Source organism: Diplotaxodon limnothrissa, linkage group LG15 (assembly GCF_057381915.1).
Source record: "Diplotaxodon limnothrissa isolate DT_005_m linkage group LG15, D_limnothrissa_male_GT1.1, whole genome shotgun sequence".
Taxonomy (NCBI): Eukaryota; Metazoa; Chordata; class Actinopteri; order Cichliformes; family Cichlidae; genus Diplotaxodon; species Diplotaxodon limnothrissa.
The window spans coordinates 10,850,087-10,864,561 of NC_140610.1; the positions used below are offsets into that span (position 1 = coordinate 10,850,087).

General features: G+C 38.8%; 1 protein-coding gene across 1 annotated transcript; it reads left to right on the forward strand.

Annotated features, from left to right (window-relative positions):
- The first annotated feature begins 968 nt into the window (after nt 1–968).
- LOC146617114 (N-lysine methyltransferase SMYD2-like) lies at nt 969–14,129 on the forward strand. The gene is made up of 12 exons (XM_085371823.1): nt 969–1,290; nt 2,882–2,945; nt 4,322–4,432; nt 4,533–4,593; nt 5,377–5,501; nt 7,085–7,152; nt 8,767–8,869; nt 9,552–9,662; nt 10,682–10,802; nt 11,331–11,505; nt 12,065–12,173; nt 12,842–14,129. The coding sequence occupies exons 1-12, from the start codon at nt 1,121–1,123 to the stop codon at nt 12,920–12,922; spliced, it is 1,299 nt and encodes a 432-aa protein (XP_085227949.1). The 5' UTR covers nt 969–1,120; the 3' UTR covers nt 12,923–14,129.
- Nucleotides 14,130–14,475: the final 346 nt, after the last annotated feature.

Here is a 14,475-nt window from a genome sequence, read left to right on the forward strand (position 1 = left end):
GATACATAAATGAAACATTACTTTACCTTTTACTTTCAGAAGGAGCCAAATCACTCTGATAACTAAATTAAAAATAAATTGGTTATGATTCTCACTTATAAATTTAAAGTTAAGTAAATAACTGATCTACGCACACCGGTCACTTCACTTCAACAACTCATCAACACTGGTCAGAGAAGACCAGACTGCTCTGAGCTGAAAGGAAGGCCACACCAACTCAAATAACCTCCTGTTACAACCAAGGTATGCAGAAGAGCATCAGTGAATGCACAACAAGGCAAATGAGCTACAGCAGTAGAAGACTACACTGGATGATACTCCTGCCAGCTAAGAAGAGGAAACTGAGGCTATAATTGGCACAGGCTCACCAAATTTGGACAAAAGAAGAATGTGGTGTATCCTGCCCTTTATTAACGCCTCGGCCTCATGGTAGTGCTGTAAAGATGTGGGCGACATTTTCCCTGGCATACTCAGATGCTCTCCACAAACACCAGAACAAGAAACGTGGGACAAAAGTCTGTGAGCAATGTTTCCAGCAACTTAGCAACGCTGGGGTTAAAGAAAGCTCAACGGCACTGAAGATGTATCAGAGAGAAATGTATCGGTGAATTTGTAAAACATTACTTGACGCCAAAGAGAATCCATACCTTTCACGGAGATGAAGAGCTCAACATCACACCTGCAGGAATGCGGAATGTTTCACGTTAATCATACTAATTTCCTGTTGGGTGTAATGTTGTAATGTTGATTGTCGATTGTTACTCGTTTAACTCCGTGTCCACTAGGGGCGATGTTGCACTCATTTTTGGTTGCTCCACATATCTTTCAAAAACCTGGGGGGGGTGGGGAGGATGGGGTGGACAAGTTCAGTGATGAAGACATTTACACTTGTGAGGGCATGAGTGACTTTTGCCAAGAGGCTTAACACTTTAATAGCTGTAAAATCGCTGTGTAGCTCCGAAAACCCATCGGCTGCTTGTTTGCTGGGTCCATTCTGTGCCTGGATGCCACTGTGAACTATTATTGGGATGGTAACGCCCTAACACTTGATGCCACATCCCCCTTCTCTTCCAAGTCTCTGGGCTCATTCTGAGAGAAGACACCCCGGGCAGAAGGCACAATGATGGGCAGCATCAAAGGACTCGAGAGGTTTGACAGCCCGGGGAAGGGACGAGGGCTCCGGGTAACCAGACCATTTAAAGTTGGAGAGCTCCTGTTTTCCTGCCCAGCCTACTCCCACGTGCTGTCAGTGAAAGAGAGAGGCTGCTACTGCGAGTTCTGCTTCACCAGGTTAACACTTTGGCAGTGCATCTTTTGCTCACCTCATTAAATGTATACATATATAAGCGCATTCTCTTAGGAAATTACAAAGCCACTGTGATGTTTTGTTTTGCTTTTTACTGGAAATGTGCTTATTAGTAGTTAGGACGATGTGAATTGTAACTAATGCACTACTCCTTTTTCCTGCAGGATCATATAAATTCTGCATATTTAAACACAAATATCGGTGCTTGTGCTGTCTGACATTTTTGTTTCTGCATGCAAGAAATTTGAATAAATGACTGCCAGTGCATCTTCTGAGCTGCCAGGTTGCAAGACGTATTGGGGAGAAAATGTAGCTTGATCATAAAAGTTAGCTTCACAGTTACAAACAGATGTTGAATGGCCATTTTAACATCCTATTTACACAATAATTGTCATAAATAGAGACCCTAAATCAACCACCAGAATCTGTTATGCCATATTCAAAAGCCAGCATCTCATATAAGCCCCAAGCTGCAGGTTTAATATTTGTGTTTATTTTGACAGTCTAGTAAGATCTGGCTAACAAAATGTAGAGACTGTTGGTCAGTTGCCAAGTGTTTTAGGAATTAAAAAGATATTTTTACTATTTCTAGAATTTTATTTTGAAAGTCTGTCAAACTTCTTGTAACACAGGAAGTTCCTTTAACTTTAGTTTTTGGCACTTAAAATTGTAAAGTAGCAAGAGTAAAGGTATGCCACATTATACATAGCCTGTTCCACAAATTTGCAACATATATGCAATTTAAAGTGAAAAAATATAGTCTGGTAATATGTTATCACAGTGTCCGGGCTTTAATCATGTCAATCTAAGAGATGTGTGACATATTCTAGCAGAAAAGTAGAAGAAAAGGGGTTTGGAAAGGCTTTTAATTAACTTTCAGTTTGGAAACAGAACCTGTGGAGGCAGATCTGTTCATAAATTGGTTCGACATACTGAAAGATCATTGTTGATCAAGAACCATTAAAATCAGTTGTGTAAAGCTTGCTTTAACTCAACAATTGAGCAAAAGACAGCATCCTAGAGACAACGTCCTTTGTGACTTGCTCAACTTTACACAGTTCAGTGGTAAGTTGACCCCTGAGTTACAGTTGCTCTTTGCAATAGGTAGTTTTAGTGTGTCATGCTTTCCCACTGGTTGCTCCGGCCCGTAAGTGCCTTATGTAAACCTAGTGTGACTGCGGATGGTAAGAGCCTCAGAATTATACTGGTGAACTTTTTGGCAGCTTTACTGATTCAGTGTGTTAAAAAGACAGCTGGCCTGTCAGAGGGTCTGCTCTATTAATACCACAGTAGGTTTTAAAGCCCTCCATTGCTATCAGTTACAACAAGCTACTAGCAACTGCTATTTCATGTGTCAAAGTTATGGAGCAAACATTTAAATGTCTATACATGCACAACTGAATACTATTATGCTACTACAATTCAGTATTACATAACCAGATGCATTCTTGTGGATATGTTGGCCCTTTGAAAATAAATGGTGCAAAGATGTGTACGGTCTCAGGGTGATTTCTTTTATATCAACTCAGTGCCATCCGCAGGGTAATAAAAAAAAACTGTTTTTGTAATTTATAGGACACAGCATTTGGCAAGATGTGGGAAGTGCAAGAAAGCCTTCTACTGCAATGTGAAATGTCAGGTAAGAAAACATCCTGCAAAGTCACAGCTCTTGTGTGAATTCTTTAAAGTGCACTGCGCAATAATTAAAAAAAAAAACACATCTATATTAAAACTTGGAGCTTAAAAAGTCTATTCCAGTAGTCATAAAGCCAGGGTACATCGCTGACAGGTCGCCTGTCCACCAAAGGGGCCAACACATGGAGAAAGCACAAACCCACAAGCACAAACCCTCACATCTCATACTTACAGCCAAAATAGATCTACCAGTTGGACCGTGGGAAGAAACCTACACAGGCATGGGGCCTCTTTGAATCATTCGATTTGAACCCAGAACCCTCTTGGTTTGCTAACCACTGTTCCATGCACTGCATTCACTACATATGTCATCATTATTTTATGGGTAAACATGACATCTAATCAATGTCTTTAGGCTCTTCAAATGTAAATCCTAAGAAGTGTAAAATGACAAAAAAAAATGTGCGACTGTAGAGAGGACAAACAAGTGGCGACACATCATCAAGCTAAGCTCTATATTTCTGCTTCAGTACTACTAAAGGTACAGTTGACAATAAGTGATAAAAGCCAAAAAGATTTTCAAATTATCCTGCTCTTGCAGCTCTGCTCTCAATGTTCCTCCCAGCAGACAAACGCAGGCATTTGCAGATGCTTCATGTGCACATATAAACAAAGTAAGTCAATTATAACATTTGATTTTATGTAAGATTGAAACCTGATTCTCCTTGGTGAAAGTCATCAGCTTAACTCATTGCACCATGAGAGCTTAGCTTATATCTTGAAAGGATTTCTACGATCTTTAGTTAAATATCTCAAAAGACCTGCTATTGGCCAAAGTCTCCCAACATTTGCTCAATTATTTTAGCCTGAAAACAGATCCCAGAGCAGGTGTACTCGTCTAGTTCTCTCTCAGACCTGTCAAATTAGAATTTGTTTTCATATCCAGTGTCCAATGACATAAATATATCATTCATGTGTCTTCTAATGTAGTCTCAGCAGATGTACAGCTTAGCTGAACTTGGTTGTTCTATGCACTTCTATATGCATGCATAGCATGCTCTATTATGGAGTGTGTAGGATGCAGTGTTGTTTATAAAGTTGGGGACTAAGCAGATAATTGAGTGGGCCATTCCATGTTGGAGGAGTGAAGAAGCAAGGGTAACATTAGATTAACAGAGTGCCAGCATGCCACCATGCTACAGCTTAATGCCACAGCTGGTGGTGTCGCTTAGGGGTTGCCAACTGTTAGGCCTTCTGTTGTAGTGGTACATAAACTGTCAATAGTTGACTGAATTGAATGTACTCACATTTCACTTGGCCATAAAGTAAAGAGGGGCTTTTTGTTTTTTTATGCTATTATTGCATTTACGCGCTCCTTAGAAAGGGGACTGGGCCATGCACAAGCTGGAGTGTTCGGCAATGGTTGCTTTTGGAGAGAACTGGTGCCCGTCAGAGATATCCAGGCTGGTGGCGCGAATCCTTGCAAAGAAGGTTGGGCAGTTAATAATACATAAAATACAATAATCTCTTTTTTAATCGCTGTCCAGAGTTTCTTAAGGTCATTTCTGCTAAACATGTCTATTTTCTGCAGAAAATGCAGAAAGAACGATGCGTTTGTGAGAAGATGTTGCTCATAGGAGAGATGCAATCACGTGAGTACTTATTTCTTTACAACACAAGGAGAAAAAACATACATGATTTCTTGATGGTGACTTGGCTGTGGTTGCTCTTTATGAACTACACTTATCTAGCCACCTGTGTAGTGTCTGTGCAGAAACACTCTACAAGTCAGTCCAAGAGATCCCTAGATACCCTCAAGATATCTCAGAGAAAAATCCACTGAGAAACACCCTCAACCACATCTATATATACCCTATAGATGTGGGTCAAGTGGTGTCCAGACTACATAACAAGTGTAAATGCTTGAACGTGAAATAGGAGCTCTTGGGAACACAGCGCAGATTGCATAAGTGTCTCTCAAGTCAAATGATGTTTGACCAAGTTAACAAGAAGAAACTTATAGTTCTTAGTGCAGTGCAAACCATTAAAAATGCATTTAGTTAATTTATGTGAAAATCCAAATAAATCATGTAAACACAAATAGAGTTCAGTACAAGTGGATCCGTTTTTAGTGGCTTAACAAACAAAAAAAATGGTCTGGTACGAGGACTGGGCTGAACATTAGTTCAGAGTTCAAAGAAATATTTAATAAAAACTCAAATGTAACCAGAGCTCAAAAATATATTAGACTTAAGCCTCGACATTACTGATAAGACAGGAAAATAATAGGAATCCACACACTTTAGACCTCTCTAGACCCATCAACATGTATAACCAAACAAAAAGAAAATCTTAGGGTGAAAAAAGCACAGCACCGTGAAACCAGTGAAACAATAAATTATTTTAAATGAAACCAAATTCTTTTATTGTAACAGACACAGAGGATGAAGATAATGAGAAAAGAGAGATGACCGAGGCAGACATTGCCAGATTCCATCGCTTTTACTCCAAACATCTGGATGTGCCGGACCACAAAGAGCTACTCACGCTCTTCTCCCAGGTAATGCGTTGTTACACCATGTAATTTTGATACAGTGAGGACCTTAAATATCAAAAATAAATGCAGGTATTGTGGTATGAAGTAGTAAAAGTTTTCTGTATCTGTCCTTGTGGCCACTGAGCTGAAAGGGGTGTTATAAAAGTGGTGCAGAGGGTGGTAAGCAATGTTCCCTCTAAGCTGGGCACGTGCGCAATTGCGCACTGCTGGCATGGTCTCTGCGCACAGAAAATCTGCGTTGCGCACAAAAAAAATCTAACCTGAATTGAAATTAAAATTAATACTTCAACAATCCTGTTTTGCAGTGTTAGTCAGTGAGTGACTGGCTGCTCCCATTTGGGATTAGAACGATGCCACCTTATCCCATAGTTCAGCCAATAATGCGTATATACGCAGCCAATCAACGCCATTGACAGGCTATGACAGCGTCCTTATGTGCCGACACCGGTGTTTTAGCTGGCAAAGCGGCGTGGCTGATGTGGAGTGAAGCCACGTTAATGACAACGTGTACAACCACTGGAGATGTGAGCAGGACAGACGGAACAATTGATGGAAAAAGTGTAGACTTTATACCAGTTTTTAAATTGTGTTGATAGGCCACGTAAAACCAGAGTAGTGATAAAAAAAAAATGCAATGTTTGGTTTTCTTCCTGAATACTATCGTTGTTTATATTTACTGCGGGAAGAAACGATAAAAACGGCGTTTTATAAAAAAAAAGACTCGAAAGCGCTCTCCACCTGTGAGCAAAAACAACCCCCACCCCCTCTTCCTTTCCTATTCGTCCAAAAAAGTACGATGTCGACCAATCAAAAAATGATATGGCAACGTGGCATCTAGTTGTTAAGAAACGGGGTGAAGTTTTAGGAGTGACGGCGGTGTTTTGAGATGTGAGAGATTTGAGACGTTTAGCGCAAATCTTGTGTAGTTAGTGTGTAGTGTAGTCAATAGTTTTGTTGTTTGTGTCAGAACAAGGAAGCGACTACTGAATGTTACAGGTGTTACAGGAGTGATCTGCTGTTGTCAGGCCTGCAGGTATCAGGCTGTTGTTCTTCTTTATCTCATAGTGGACAGAAATAATTTTTTGGAGTGGCACAAATAATTTGTGCACTACACAGGTCAATGAATAGATTTTTTTTTCATGGTAAGTGGGCTAAAGCAGTTAATTAAAAGTAATCTAACATAAATGTAAATGCTGTAATTTGATTATTTTAATAAACCATGTAACTTGGATGGATTAGATGCCGGCGTGACCACAGTGCACACGTCTGCTGTTGCTCACAGTGGTCCAAGGGACCGCTCAGGGAGTTTGTGTGCTCGCTCAGACAAGTGAAAAATTAGAGGGAACATTGGTGGTAAGGACCCATTAATTACCCACAGCCATTCTCCACAGTCACTTGTGTTACCTCTGCATCAGTATAGGAAGGAATCAATACGGTCTGTTGATCCAAACTGGATTTTACTGACTTCTGGGTGACGTGTCAAACGCCAGCTAGTTAGCTGATAGCTAAGCCAAGCCAGCACACACAGTTGTAGTCTAATTTTTATCATAACTCTTCTCTGTTCTTCTCTTTGTCTTAAACAATAGGTTGGCTGCAATGGTTTCACTATAGAGGATGATGAACTTTCCCACTTGGGTACTGCAGTCTATCCAGAGTAAGAAAGAAATGTCACGCACATGCATATGAGCACTTTTTGATTGATGACCCAAAGGAATGGGCATAACTTTTCTTCATAAAACAATAATATATGACAATAGGAAGAGAAAGCAAAAGTCCAAGAGACTGGCTCAAAGGTCATATGGAAGTAATCAAACTATGAAATGAATTGAAATGAGCTTTAAAGTCCGAAGAGACAGTGTTACAACAGCGCGTGCTGACAACTGGAGGGGAAAAGTGAACACAGGAAGTAGAAGAGCTAAGTGAAACTGATTTTGGGATTTCCTTAAAAACAGGAATTGACTTAAATACAACCCCCATACCATGAAAGGTTTTATGAACACATGTAAGGTTTCAGCAGCACATATACTGCAAAGTACTTCCTTACATAACTCTACCTACTGTTGTGTCTCAGTGTTTTGTTTTGTTTTGTTTTTGATTTCCTGCACTTTGTGTTTTCTAATGACTTCTATGGATGTCAGACTTTTTATTTAGCTTTAAAAGGCAGTTTGTTTGGTTTGAAGTCACCAAAGGCCTAACTGTCCACAGGCAGCAATATGCATGATCTGTTAATGTCAGTTCACCTAGTTATTTATACTGTAGAGTAGTTCATCAGTGCAGCTGGCTTAAAAATTAGGATTAGCAAAGAGTGGTGCTGGTTTAGCTCACTGGATTGAGCAGGCAACCAATATGCCATAAGAATAATGCAGAGGCCTGGGTTTGAATCCACCACTAAAGCCATTTTCTTATTGTCTTTCTCCCAGCTTACCTGTCCTCTCTCTAATGTCTATAGGATAAAAGCTTAAATCCCCAAAATATGTAAATTAGCTTCGGAAAACCAAATCAGCATAACAATGTGATGCTAGAAGGAGAGGAGAGAAGAGAGGAGGATGAGTATACCGCCAGGACTTTTCATTTGAGCAGGGTTGTCAGTGACTTTGCTGAGTGCAAGACCCAAAAGATGAAGTTCTGATGGGCGAGTAATTTGTGTTTTTGTAAAGGATTTTAAATATTGTTACCACATGTTGAACACTCGTACTGTAATATGCGCATATGTAATACATGAGGAAGCTGGTCAATTGGAAATGATTGCTGAATGGGGAATTCTAGGATGGGGCTTCTTTGGTACAGTGACTTCATCCAGTCAGTCTGCAAGGACCTGCGGTTTACAGGCTTCTCTGGTTTGTTCCATGCTTACAGACATTGCAGTTGTCCTTATTTTACTTTAGCGAGCTAAATCTGTTTTTGGCTTGTGGTAACCTATTTGAAAAAAATGGTGGGCGTTTGTGGCACAGGCTTAAAAAAATGTGTCTGTTGCCCTGACTTCTGACTGCAGTTGTTGTTCATGATACTGATGAATAGCTGGATTATTGATTATTGTTATATGCTTTTTTCCAGCATGCAGCCCTGGTAATAACATATGTCAGTGTCATGCAAGAGCTCTGTGCAAGCACAGTTTTAGCCTTGTAGTAATACCACTTAAAAATAGTGAGTGATCATGCAAATGCTAGGAGTAATACTAAGCCTCAGTTTTTCCTTCTTATCCATAGTAAGAAGGGTTCGCTTTTGTTTAAATCACTTTCTTTCTTTTGATATCTTTCTCTCTGCACAGCATGGCCCTGATAAACCACAGCTGCCTTCCCAGCGTCATAGTCACGTACAAAGGGACATCGGCTGAAGTTCGGGCAGTGCAGGACATGAAACCTGGAGATGAAGTGAGGAAAAGAGACAGCTGCTATTAGAGGGGGTTGGGTTTTGATCTTTTTTTTTTCTTTTAAGTGTGTGTGGAGGAGTTGGCTGGCCTTCCTATGCTAAGGCAGCACATGCTAGTTATGTCAGAGTTATTTGTCAATGGAAGATTGACTGAACAACTTTTAAGTTGGTGAGAAACTGATTTTTTTTATGTTAAAAATTAAACTGTGCAATCGCAACTTATTATAATCACTTAACATTAATGCTAGAAACAGGGAAAAGAGCTAGCCTGGCAAAGGTGAAAAGGTACAATTATAACAATAAAGTTTATTTCAACTGAACTCATCTTGTTTGTTTTATCAGCATAAAACTCTTAGAATGACAAGTTACAAGTACATTACTTAAAAAAAGATCAAAGAAGAAGAACAATGTGATTGACACACCAGTCTAAAAATTGTTAAGGGAAAGGTAGAGAACAGCAACATCGCTAATGAAAAGCACCATGTCAATGATAGGTCAGTGTGTCAAGAGAAGCAGGAGATCTGGTTTGAAGGAGGGATGCAGCAGCAGATTTCAGACGGGTTATTTTTAGCAAAACCTTTGCCCTGCGTCTTAGGAGCTATGTGGCAACAAGGAACAGAAAAAACAATGTCAATGACAGAGAGTGTGCTTTATTTTGAATGTGTGTGTTAAATCCCCTTATAGGTGCTTATCAGCTACATAGACCTCCTCTACCCAACAGATGACCGCAATAACAGGCTGAGAGAGTCCTATTACTTTCTCTGTGACTGCCAGGAATGTAAAAGCAAGTCAAAGGTAAGACCTGGTAATATGTAGAATGGAGATTAAAGCCAAAAATTAATAATATGCATCATTTGGATGGGTGCACATGTAAGAACTGGGAAATGCTACATGCCACAAGGTATGTACTCTCACCGGCCACTTTATTAGATACACCTGGCTAGTACTGGATTAAATCTCCTTTTTCCTTCAGAAGTGCCTCAATTCCTCGTGCCATAACAAGGTGCTGGAAACTCCTCAGAGATTTTGGTCCATATTGACATGATGGCAACACACAGTTTCTGCAGATGTGTCCACTGCACATCCTTGATACAAATATCCTGCTCCACCACATGTCTAAAGGTGATCTGTTAGACTGATATTGATGATTGTGGAGGCCATTTGAATACAGGGAACTCATTTTCATGTTCAAGAAACTAGTTTGAATTTATCTGAGCTTTGTGACATGGTACATTTTCCTGCTGTAAGCAGCCATCAGAAGATGGGTACACTGTGGTCATGAAGGGATGGAGATGATCAGCAACAATGCTCAGTTGGTACTAAGGGGACTGAAGTGTGCCAAGAAACTACCCCCAACACCATCAGACCACCAGCAGCCTGAACCATTGAACCATTACTTTCATGTTGTTTGGATTAATTTCTGACGAAAACATCTAAATGAAATTGAGACTCATCAGACCAGGCAACATTTTTCAATTTTCCATCAACAAGGTATTTTCACCTAGAGCACTGCTCCATTTCACACAATTCTCTATAAACCCTAGAGATGGATGTGTGAGGAAAATCCCAGTAGATCAAAAAGAAGTCCTTTCTTCCCCATTCTGATGCTCAGTTTGAACTTCAGCTGGGCATCTTGACCATGTCTACATGCCTAAATGCACTCAGTTACTGCTATGTGCTTGGATCATTAAGATATCTGCATTAACAAGCAGGTGAAGAGGTGTACTTAACAAAGTGGACAGTGAGAGTATAATTTAGGAATTTGAAAAGCATTGTTTTGACTCTCACGCTCTCTCTCCTGTCTTCATCTATAGGACAAGGCAAAGTTAAAAGTACGTAAGCAGAGTGATTCCATTGAGCCAGATGTCATCAACAACATGGTTCGTTACGCCCGGAAAACTATCAGAGAGTTCCGGGAATTCAAACACACAAAGAATATCCTTCAGTATCAATAGATATCGTTTTGTGCCTTCTACATTGTATCGTAAACTTCATAAGGACCAAAAGGTGAAGAGAACTGTCAGAGTACTGTCAACAAGTTGAAACATATCAGCAATAGTTCAGCATTCAAGCCTAAGTTCCACATTTTCCTGCTTTATTCCAGTCAGTATATTATAATTATTGTCTTACAGATGAAATAGCTGCTTGACATTTATCATTTTTAAATAATTTATTTAGCTACTGCACATTTTTACCAGCAGCAACACCATGACCGACGGGAACTACAACAACAACACATTTCTGTACCTTAACACGTTTATATGACTGTTTGCCATAAAGATAAACCCTGATATCAAAGATAAAGTCACAAAAGTTAACAAGCGTTTAACTGGGAACAAAATGAGGATTGGAGATTTACACAAGTACTGAGTTGTGACCTTCTGAGGTGGAATTCTTCTGTCCCACAGAAGCCCATTTGAATCCTTTGCCAACTATGAGCTTGTAGCCTTGACTCAGTGCCACCCCCTAGTGAGTTGCTGGAGATGTGCGAGCAGAGCCTGGAGGAAATGGGAGCCGTGTTTGATGACTCCAATGTGTACATGCTCCACATGATGTACCAAGCCATGGGGATTTGCATGTACATGCAAGATCTAGATGGAGCTATCAGATATGGCGAGAAGCTTCTCAAACCTTACAGGTATTAACATAAAAACATGTCCCCCCCCCCCCCTCTGCTGTTCTTTCCAAATGTATTTGTTGTTGCTGTGTTTTTGTTGTTTGTTTTGTTTTGGAGGGTGGGGGTTGTTGTTGTTTTTTGGGTACTTAAAATTAGTCAGATATTACAGACTGTATTCCTGCAGGTTTCTTTATTCTGGGTAATGTGTTCATCTAAGTTTATTTGTGCCTTAATCTTCTATTTGTTTACATCAGAAAAATCTAAATATGAATGAATTATGCTCAACTAAAACCAATAAGCCACCATACATAAATACATAATTTCAGCTTAAAATCAGCCTTTTTCAAATCGCTGCATTTTATCAACCGTTATGATATTAGCTCATGTTTAAAAGCATTTTTCAAGTAGTATTTTTATTCCAATCTCCCAAAAGCTGGTATAATTTTGAAAATTTGCAAAGTTTGGGGGTTTTCTGTGTGTTTTTTTACTAACTGTACTGCATCTAAAAAGATCGGTGTTATCTTAGATGTGTCTTTTTTCTTCTTCTTTCATTTGCTTATGTGATCTTGGTCCAATGCAGTCATCTCTATCCACCTTACTCCCTTAATGTCTCGTCCGTCTACCTGAAACTGGGCCAATTGTACTTGGGACTAGAGAGGCAATCAGCGTGCACCAGCGCTCTCAAAAAGGTAATATTAGACTGTCTAAATACGAAATAAATACTAACCAGTGAACAACTATTAATAAGGTAATAGCAATGTTTTTTCTATTACACTGCCTGGCCAAATAAAAGTCACCAGCTGGATTTAAATAAACTTAAACAGATAAGCACTTATCTCTGTATAATTACTTGAAGTGATTGAAATGTCTAGGCTAATCCTAACTAACTCTTATTTCTTAAAACAACCAGGTCGGAAATGTATAATTATGTTTAATAGTAAAATCAAGCGCATTTCTACATTCACAATGTGAAGAGAGAAACAGGAATCAAACGGCTGTGTAGGCCTAAGGAAACCACTTATCAATTGGTTAATTAGAAAAGATTGGATCTGGAACAATAAAGGTCTTATGAGTCTGGCTTTACCCTGTTCCACAGTAATGAGGCATCAGGATAAGAAAAGAAGCAGATGAAGTGATGCACACATTATGGCTAGTGCCTACAGTACAAGCCTGTGGGGGGCAGTGTTAGGATTGGGTTTACTTGAGTTGGTCAGGTATTATGTGCCCAAAAAATGAGGTCAGCTGACTACCTGAATATAGAAAAGTGTTCACCTTCAGTATACCTACACATTGAAATAACATACATACAGCAATTGTGTGATGTTAATTAATAATAAATTTACTTGCATTTCTACAGGCAATGGCTATAATGGAGGTGGCTCATGGGAAGGATCACTTTTACATTGAAGAGCTGCGTAAAATGATAGCACAAAAATAAAGAGAACAAGAGAGAAATACCAAGACTGATCCATAAGGACTGCATACACTTTCCAAACTTTGTCTTATCCAAATAATTTATCTTGGTTTTTTCAGGAGTATGTCTTCACGGTTATTTATCCTGCATCTTCCTATCAGTTAGACGCAGGATACTTTTGCAACAAGCAGGTATTTATTGTGGAATTTGCATGAAAATATGACTTTGTGGAAGGTGTTTTGTTTTTTAAATCAAGTAAATAACTTTGATTTGGCTTGAGACTACAGCTGTACTTTGTAACCCAAGAGTTGAGTTGTTTATGGAGGTACGCAAATAGGAGGATCAATGCGTCATGCAATCAGGAGAGCTGCATCACCATATGGGGCCTGTTAAATAAAATTAATGTATCCCTGTGATGGTGGATGCTTCAGCACCTCCTAGAACTCCTTTTATCTGATGTTGATGTTTCACTGTGATCTCGATGCTGCACTTTTAAAGAAAATAAGGCTTTATTGCATAATGAGCAAGTACAACAGCTTCAAACATGTCTGGGGAGAGAAAACTGAAAAATGCATATACAAAACATATGTACACATATTGAAATGTATTTAGAAGTTCTGCCAAAAAAATTAAAAAAGACAACTTGAGGGGAAAAATTAAATATTAACAAACAGTGGAATGCTGTGTGAGAAAATACTGTCAAAGAGAACAGGAGTGCAATAAAACACTTAAATGTCAAGAGAGCACGAAGCTTATATTTATCAGAGAATATATACATTGAAAAAAATTTTTAATCCATGCATAGTTTACTATGTTGCGGTATTTTAAGGGTACCAAGTCAAGGAAGGAAACTATAAAAACACTTGCAGAAATCTTTTTTCACATGCCCATTATGTACAGAGTTATGCTGGACATGGCTGGCTTTGCATTACAATTCAGAGAAGCAGGAAAACATATTTAATGCAATATGGGAAAAAAAATCATTCAGAACGCAATTTTACAAACAGGACATGGCAACACATTTTTCTTCAGCTGGGTTTGGATACGATTATTAGAATTTCTTTGTTTCTACAATGAAACCTAAAAAGTAATGAATTTAGCCAAAAACCTAATCAGTACAAAGAGTGTATCAGCCCATCAGCTTCTCCCCGTAGTTACATATTACTACAATAAGGCACAATGACACATTATACACAGCACTTGCTGCATATGGACAAAGTTGTATCACCAATTCCAGAGTTTTGAAATGTTTATGATGATAAATGATACATATATATATATATATATATATATATATATATATATATATATATATATATATATATATATATATATATATATATATATATATATATATATACACACACACACACACATATATATATATAAAATTCTTTAGATGATAAAGAATTGCTAAAGTGTACTTTGTTTGTCTGCCTGAAAGGAACTTAATTGAAATGCCTCCTCACAAAAACACATTGGAGTTTTTCCAAAAACTTAAAAAGAGTTCAAAAGATCAACATGGTTGCCATGGCAAAGGTGACCACAGCCTTTATAGAAATAAATAAAAAATTTCT

Bases quoted from the DNA above. Each gene is read 5' to 3' on its own strand.
- LOC146617114 (XM_085371823.1), top strand. From the start codon at position 1,121: ATGATGGGCAGCATCAAAGGACTCGAGAGGTTTGACAGCCCGGGGAAG. The intron at 4,433-4,532 runs GTTGGGCAGTTA...TATTTTCTGCAG, and splicing joins CGCGAATCCTTGCAAAGAAG to AAAATGCAGAAAGAACGATG. The intron at 11,506-12,064 runs GTATTAACATAA...GGTCCAATGCAG, and splicing joins AAGCTTCTCAAACCTTACAG to TCATCTCTATCCACCTTACT.